General features: G+C 40.1%; 1 protein-coding gene across 1 annotated transcript in view; it reads right to left on the reverse strand.

Annotated features, from left to right (window-relative positions):
• CRABP1 (cellular retinoic acid binding protein 1) overlaps window positions 1-281 on the reverse strand; it is a 13,546-nt gene extending 13,265 nt beyond the window's left edge. Inside the window, exon 1 of the mRNA XM_014944785.1 lies at window positions 50-281. Coding sequence (XP_014800271.1) covers window positions 50-119 — 70 coding nt within the window. The 5' untranslated portion in view covers window positions 120-281. The remainder of the gene's footprint in view (window positions 1-49) is intronic.
• Window positions 282-8,869: the final 8,588 nt, after the last annotated feature.

Raw genomic sequence — 8,869 nt, forward strand, 5'->3', positions numbered from 1 at the left:
GCGGGACACAGCCGCGGGCCGCCCGGTGCCGGGCTCCCCCGCGCCTCACCCAACGCCTTGAGGAGCTCGTCGAAATTCTCGCTGCTCCTCATCTTCCAAGTGCCGGCGAAGTTGGGCATGGCGGGGCGGGCGGTGCGGACGGCGGCGGGGACGCGGCGCTGCTGCTCTCTCTGCGGCTCCGGCACCTTGTGAGCGGGGCGGGCCGCGGCGGCGGCGGGGAGAGCGGGGCACACCCCCCGGCCCCCCACCCCTTCCCCGGGGCCAGCATCACGCCGCCAGACAGCCGTCCCCCCTCCCAGCCATGGCCCCGTCATCTATCCATCCATCCGTCTATCCATCCATCCATCCATCCATCCATCCATCACTCCCTGCCTTGCAGCCTCCTGGGGCTTCCCAGGAAACACAGCCCAATTGGTACTTGTCCCCCAGCTAGGGTGGACATTTAGGACTTAAAGAAAGGCCCCAGAGGCAGGCAGGGAGGGAAGGGAGAAGGCAATTCAAGGAAGAGCAGCCTCTCTAGGCTCACGCTGGATTGATCCCCACCACAGCAGGGCTGAGGCACAGTAATACACAACACCTTCGCCCACAGCTCCTTGCACAAAGGTCTCCAGCACAACTAATCTGGACAACCATCAGGCCAAAGAGGTGCCAGGGAGCACAGCCCTGCCCAGGAGAGGAGATTGTTGTAAGGAAGTTGTCAGTGCCCCCTGATCCAAGGTTTCCCCTCTGGGAAGGTTGAAGAACAAAGCCATATACAACATCTGTACCGTTCCCCAGGCACAGCCACGCACTCCCCCATTGCTCTGTGGCACTTTTGGCCATTGGAGGACATCGCTGCGGAGCTGGAAGATATTCCTCCTGCACCAGAAGGAGCAGTGCCCATAGTGGTCACAAGCTTTTGTGGAGAAGCACACGAAGCACTTTCACAGTTAGTAATTTAAATTAGCGGTGTGCTAAAGATTTGAGTGCCGCTCTGTGCCTCTCAGACGTTCCATCACCATTTCCATTGTCTTTGCTTTGAATCCCTCAGTTTCAGGTCAAAGATGCCAGACTAAAGTTCCTTATTGCAGCTGATTTATCCACATGATTAAGGAGAATAGAATTTGACAGTTTAAGGCATATGGAGTTTTTCTGCTGCTGTTGTGCATAAGGAAATACTCAAAACATTCAGAGGTCTGTGATTTCCCACTCAGAACAGAGCCAGATGTATTTTAATTATAGGAAACCCTTTGCTGAGCCAGCTTCATGGTACATTCACAACCATTCTTCACTTGTTAGACTCACTCTGTAAAATGAACAAGTCGGTTTCTTGAGGTATGTATAAAATGTGTTCACTCCTGGAAAATGTATAGATCTGGGAGTTACCTTAGCCATATGTTACATAGGATTCTTCAGTTTCTATATGCTGAAATTTGCTCTCACTTCTTACTGCAGGAAGAATTTTACCTGAGCAAGAACCATAGAGCAGAGCTAAAGATTTGTCTGTTGATAGTCACTCTTTTTCTACTGACTTTTTTTTCTGCCTTTCAGAAGGACACCCTGGAGACCTGGCATAGCTCTTTAACTGAAATATTTTGATGGAAAATGTGTTTTTTTTCCAGGAAATGAAAATTTCAGTGAGGAATATCTGTTTTCAATAGCAGGGTTTCTCTAAAAAAAAAAAACAAAAAAACAAACCCAAACCAGAGCATGAAGCTTTTTTCAGTTTTTAGTAAATGACAAAAGAATTAATTCCCATCTGAAATACTTCACTTAAAGACTTCCAATCACCTCAGAAAAATCCAAACCAACCAAACAAACAAAACAGGGGTAAAACCCAAACACACAAATCAATTCCCTATTGCAATACCTTCAAGACTTACAAATAAAAGGCTGCAGGCCCAACAAACCCATACAAAGTCTGTGTATTGCTATGAAACAGTGAAGCCCTTGCTCCAGTTTCAACTTCCCAATTGCATGCCTGAAAACACAGTGCCATGATCCAGGCTTGCTCCCAGCATCCTGCAGGATGTGTATACTCTCTACCTGAGAAAATAAATTGGCCCAGAACATTCTATAGGGGACACTTTATTCTTTAAAGGACCATTTAAGGTCCATAACTATTCTTTCATTTGCTGCCCCACTGACATGAAAAAGCACTATTCCAGTAGATATTAGCTGTGAGAGTGTTTCTAAGGGGTAGGACTTGTTTTCTAGGTGTTGGACTGTGGCCATTGACCTATTTCACGAAGACCAGGAGAGAGCTTTCAGAATACCCTTCATCTAGAAAGTGTGTCAAGCTAGAAGGAGAAGTACCTTTGGGCAATAAAGGCTCTATTCTGCAATGGCAGTACATTGAGCTAGACATCCTAAATACATAGATCTCAAATTACATTTCTATTTACATGATAATCTTATCTAAAGACTGTGAGGTCCCAATCCACCTATACAGTACAGTTTCTAAAACAAAAACCCAGATAAACTCTAGGGTGTGCAACTGGCTGTGTCTGGTGATGTGTACATATTCACACCTTGTTTATACACAGAGGCAGTTCCCTTCAAGCGCTGCCTACTGCGGACTCCCCAACTGCTTAGAATTAGACCTCAAAGTTCAACCAGAGAAGGAATTGTCCCTCTCTGAGATGGAGGGGCACTGCTGCTAGCACAGCCTGGACACAGGCACACGCATTCCCAGAGCCAATGTCTTCCCTCTCACCAGTAGTTCTTCATGTATACATAGCAGTTGAATTGATCACCAACAGCCATTCCCTCCTTGCCCTTTGAGTTACATTTTTCTTTGTATCCTTTCTGTATGCTTCTTCCCTTTCCTTTTAAATCATTTATGTTTTCCCTTTCTGTCTCAAAAATACGCCCTCATGCCCTTCTCTGGCTTTACTAATTAATTTAAAAGTCAGCAGGAGTTGAACTCCAAACTCATAAGGAATCTAACTTCACCCCAACAGAAGTTTAAAAGCAAAACAACATCTTCCAGTCCCTTTAAGACAGCTAAAGCTCAGTGAGAGAAGCAGTCTTTTTGGTTTTCCATTTTGCATTTTATGAAAATATTGTAGATTGTAATCCCATTGCATTGTGGAATACAAATCCCCACTTAGACTGATAAGGCAACAGAGTGAGTCATAACTCAAATGGCAACAAATTTCACATGGCTTATGTACTAGCTACACCAATTAATTATACACATAATAATAAGGATATAAAAGTCAGTAAGAGCTGAGTTTCTATTTTACAAGCTGTGATCATATCAGTTAGCTCAATGCTTTTAGATTAATTTGCATGCTGAACTTTTCAGAGGAAGTAAAGAAAGAGATAAGAAAGAAAATATGGAAAGAAGCTTAAAGAAAAGGAAAACAGAGGGGGTATGGTAAAAGCCTTAAAGAATATAGCACTGTTATAATAAATAAAAAAAATTAAGAGGGGACAGAATGTGAATTAGGATCACTTTACTGCAAGTCTTGGATCACTCAAATGAAGGACAGGAATAATATCACTGTGGCAGATATGATTCAAATCTCTACTGTTATAAAGTGAGGGTAGCTCCACTGAGATCAGAAAGCTATACTGATTTATATTAGCTGAGAATATTGCCCATGGACTTTAACCCTCCTCATAGATGCTTATCCTAGGCAGGAGCAATAGGAGATGTTTATCAGGTCATGCTGAAATAACCCAGACTAAAAGGCAGTTTTACTTTTCTTTCAGTCTCCTTCTGTATGTAATTTCCCCATTAATGTTATGGAAAACAGTTTGATTTTCAAAACATCCCCCTCAGCATTTTTTCCCCTTGGCATTTATTTTATTTACCTGAATCCCCTAAGGCTGATCCTTCCCTGCAGATGGACCCAATTAATCTTTCCAACAGTGCCCCTAAGACAAAAGAAAGTAATATATGTACAGATGGGACTGGGGCACTCCATCATCCATCCAAATAAGTGACCAGTAATGTGACCAAAACTATCCCCTTGAGGTCATTGACTGACCACTGTGAAGTCACACAAGGCTCAGTCTAAACAATAAATTTTATTTACTAAGGTGGTACGCTAGGAAAAAAAAAGAAAAAGAAAAGATTGGTTTAAAGGACTATATAGTAAATTATTTCTGACATTAATAAATTATACAACTGGAAGGCAAATTGCCATCGTAAATTTATCTGCCAAATTAATTTACAATGGGCCTCTAGCATGACAATAGGTGAAATATAATATAAATGTATGCAGAATATACAGCATTTCTGCAGTGTTGCCTTGTATATTCTACTGCACTGTCACTAAGCTGAAAGAACACCCACTACTCCCAAGCTAAAATGCTAGAGGGATTTCCAGCCCCAAGTTATCCTTTTGGGTTTTGAGACCTAACTACTAGGAAAGTAAACGAATTCTTACATTGTTAGAGATGGACAATAAAGTGTTTCCCAGTTTTGTGTTCATTAAGAAAAATAAATATTATAATCTTAATTCCTTCCCTATAATATTCCCTTTCAAAGGGAACTAATTGATCAATGTTATCTTCCATAGTCGGGCTTTAAGCCAGCCACCTGCTCTTTCGATCTTTTCTGAACTGCTACAAGAATATAACAAAATGGAGAACTGTTTTCTTAACCAAAGTAAAATTCACTGCTTTTACTCTGAAAATGAAGGGAATTTGATTGTCTTTTCACTTGGGCATTAACTCTGTAGACTGCTGAGCAATTTGATCCTGATCCAGCAATGTATAGTAGCAATGCTAGTAACATAATAACTGTGAACTGTGTTTTAGAGGTGCTCAGGGGTGTGTTTTCCTGGACTAGTACCAGAATAAACCCACAAATACCAGTGGAGAGGAAAATCAAGATTGCTTAGTCTCAAACTAATATTCTGTCTGTAATATAAATTAGTTTAGATCACCGCTTTGGAAAACCACTTACAAACTGCTAAATAGTTGTGCAGGAGGGTCATACTGAATAACTAACCTCCAATATAGATTTTTAGTAGCTGGACCTTTTAACCTCCATGCACAGAATTTGAGCACTGGCTGAGAGTGTCAGGAACATTACCTTCTGTCCAAACTGTCCAGCTATCACCAGATCACCAGCTGCCTTCAGCAGCTCCTGTCTCCCAAAAGTCAGATTCTGCATGTGGCTTGGCAGCTGAAAGGGAGTTATCAATCCCCAAGCCCCTTTGGTTCAGATAAAGCAACATGGCAGGAAGTAACAGTTTTGAAGCAACATTAACAATCTGCCAAGTTTAAAATACAGTCTTGTATGAACAGGAAAAAAAATATCTATTCACATAATTAAATAGAGTTATATGTTTTATTGGGTACTTCAGAAAGAAAAAGAAAAAATAGTTCATTAAATTTCAGAATCCATGACAGTTAAGAATGGGCAGGGGGTGAAAGTCACCCTCTGTGAAGATTTTAATGCATGTTTTAATGGATTTTTTGTGGATCTGTGAATCAAGGACAGCTTTCTGGATGAAGAAGATCCTGGAGAATCCCAGTAGATTTTTTACAAACTAGCAAATAAGACTCTAGCCTCCTTTTCTCTTTCCCCAGTTTACCCTTTACCAAAGGAAGCTAAATGAAATAGTCTATTGAGACTGAATCAACTAATTTTGGGGAAGCTAGCCTTCAGCCCAATATCTTTGCTTTGGACAAGATAATGATGAGCTCTTTAAGCAGTAAAGTCACTTGCATTTGCTCACAGGCAACCGAAGACAAGGTCTAGGCGAGGAGAACAGAAGATCTGAGGCAGGAGCTTCCTGGGCTCCCAAGGTTGCAACACGCTGGTCTACATAAATCTCTGGGAAATAAAATCAAGCCACCTACAAGCCAAATAAACTTTCATAGGTATGTCCAACAGTCAGGAACAAAGTTACTATTCCCCTCTCAGAGGCTTTTAAATAAATACCTCATATGATGTATTTAATCAATGTCTCCAAATGTGTACTTGAGTCAGGCAAGGGGTGGAGATGTTGATATAGCAGCTCTTAAAAACCAACTTTTTCTTCGAGCTATGTCTGGTAGTTTCCCTCTGTGGTCACAACAAATAACTGACCAATGCTAGAAAAGTGAGAGTGGTGCTCTGTGTGTTACACAGCCTTGGTTTGATACTGCAGGTTGTGACATTGCTGAAGTTTGCTTGTTAAATTACTGATGCAGAAAATTATCACTAATGCAGAAAAATTGTTTCTTTTTCATGAAGGGGCTATCATAACATCAGAAACCAGTGATTTCCACAGAGGCTTTCAGGAACTCTGCAATTCTCATTTGCTTGAACAAAAGGCATTAATAAAGCTGTAGCTGTCAATATAAAAGTAATCAAACTGTGTCAGCTCTTCTCTGAAGACAACACACTTCTATTAAGATTTACTTACTCAGGCAGATGGACCAAGCTGGTGCATGGATTACCTTAGATATTGGAGACTCTTAAAAGATCTTCGTCTCTAGGGATAGAGGACCAAGTTATTTTTTCCAAATGTCCAGAAGAAGAATGAGTGAATTCAAAGGAATACATTCTCTTTTAGGTCTGGACTGAACTCCCAACAGGGCCATGTCCTGAAGCTATAGAGGCCATGCCATTTGCACAATCCTAGGTTTTACTCTGGTGCCCTGACCTTTGTGTATATGCTAAATTCAAAAGCTTTCCACTACATCTGGCAGACAAAAAGAAGATGAAGAAAATTCATTTTCCAACAAAACAGAGTATTTAGCATTCCACATAAATTAGAACCAGGAAATAGGGATCTCATCCGTTAATTCAATTTAAAATTCCAAATGTTTTTGAAAAGCTTTTCATCAGCCTATTTCAAAGCAATAATAAGTCTAAGGGTTTGGAGCTAGTCCTTCTCAATATAAACAACTATAATCCTACTAGTTCCAGTGAAGATATGACAATTTATACTATCAGAAGAAGAGGTCTAGAAATATGTAAGCCATAGGTGTTCTAACTCCTATCAATCCTTCTCCCATCTTTGTTTTGTCCTGCTAAACTTTGCTCAGAAAATGACCTTGAGTACAACTGCTCCTTCCATTGTTAACCTTCTGACCTTCTAAACTAACATCCTTTGCTCTTTCTAATTCAGAAGGTTTCTGGGGTTTATTAACTAAACAGGCCAAGTGACCGTTCCCAACTGAAACCAGAGTCTCTGACAAGGAGGTCATTGTTTTCCAGGCTTCCTCCCTAGTACTAGATCTGCAGATTTCAGACTGAAAAGGAATAATGCAGACATTCTTTGTCTAAACATTATCTGGAAAGCATCAAGATAACTCAAGCCACTTCCTCGTCATTTAAGATTGGAGAGGTCATCCCTAGGGACCTAAGTGATTATGGCCAAGGTTTTCAAACTTGGATGCTGAAATCTGTAGCAAACTATATGATGACGTATCTGAATAAAAGAACCTCAGCCTTCAGAATTAATAATAATTTGAAGTCTGTAAAAGGAGAGGGCACTCAGCACCTCTGTGAATTGCAATATATTTGCTTAAGTGCCTCACTATATGCTTAGATGAACAGCTGAAAGCAATCAAATTTGGAAAGTATGAACAAAATTCTCAAAAGAAGATGCTGTATTTAGGCTTCTAAATTTTTAGTTTAGGATCCATGTGTTTTTCAAAAGTGCTTATGAGCAAAGTACCTATTTCTGAAAATTCTTTCCCTTTTTTTTAGGTAAGACATAAAAAGTCTGATGTTCTGAATGGTTGTACAGGCTGAAGGGTCTTTGTGTAATACATCTTGGAAAAGCAGAAATTCTGATGGCGATACAGGGGCATACTACTAGGGGCTTAGGAACAGCAGACATATTTTTACATTCATGTAACCCATTAATACAAATAACTCACTTCCTACGGAATTTGTCTCATTTCTCTCAAGAGCCCCTTCCTCAAAAAAGCCAATTCAAAATTTAAGAAATACACTCTGTATGTCTCAAAATATCTTTGAACTCTTCTTATTTTAAAGATAATGGCAGTGAATTTACTGGAGCACTGAGGCTTTAGTTTCTCCCATCAGCACCACCTAGTGCAGAACATGCTTCATGTCACTGCACCCACATGTAGCTCTTCCATCTGTATCCCAGATGCATTCAGCCTTGAGCAGTTTCCTATGTGCATCTTACATCAATAATGTTAACAGGAAAAACATGGGAGAAGGACAGGATATTATGTCAAGTAAATTCAAGGTATCAACTCTCAAAGAAGGGTAGGTGAAATACTACAGCTGAATCTCAGGAGGGCATTTTCATCAAAGTTGACACACAAACAATAGAAAGTTTATTATATAGCTACGCTATTAAAGGGGAATTGCTAAATTTTAAACTTGGTTGTGCTGATGTAATCTCTCTAATTTTCAGATCACAGGTGACAGAAAAAGGGGCCACAGTGAAGCTGCAGGGATATTTAAATTTTTATTTTAATGTAGTATCAGTTTATTTTGCAATCTTTCCATTTCAGAAATCTAAACACCAACCCCAAACCACAGATTTTAGAGCAAAAAGCTAAACTCTTCCTTTTTACCATTAGCTGCTGTGGGTCACTGAATAAAGACGACTCTCCTCATCTGAACTCAATTTCTGCCACCAGAGTGTCAGATCGCTCTGGCTTTGCAACCCATACAAGAGATTCTCCCTTTACAAGAGAAAATTAAAAAAAAAGAAAAAAGAAAAAAGAAAAAAGAAAAAAGAAAAAAGAAAAAAGAAAGAATAATGGCATTGTTTGTTCTATTATTTAGAGTGTTTATGTCTGGGCAGATAGTTTATGAAAGGAGAAATGTCATTTTTAAAATTTTGCACATTTTAAAAGCAATACTAAGTCTGCATCCAAAAGAAAAATCCAATAGTTCCATGTAAACAGCCAGACCTAAATCATAAAAGGGCCTATGAACACAGACAAGACTAAT

The sequence above is a fragment of the Calidris pugnax genome, unplaced genomic scaffold (genome assembly GCF_001431845.1).
Source record: "Calidris pugnax isolate Ruff unplaced genomic scaffold, ASM143184v1 scaffold70, whole genome shotgun sequence".
Classification (NCBI taxonomy): Eukaryota; Metazoa; Chordata; class Aves; order Charadriiformes; family Scolopacidae; genus Calidris; species Calidris pugnax.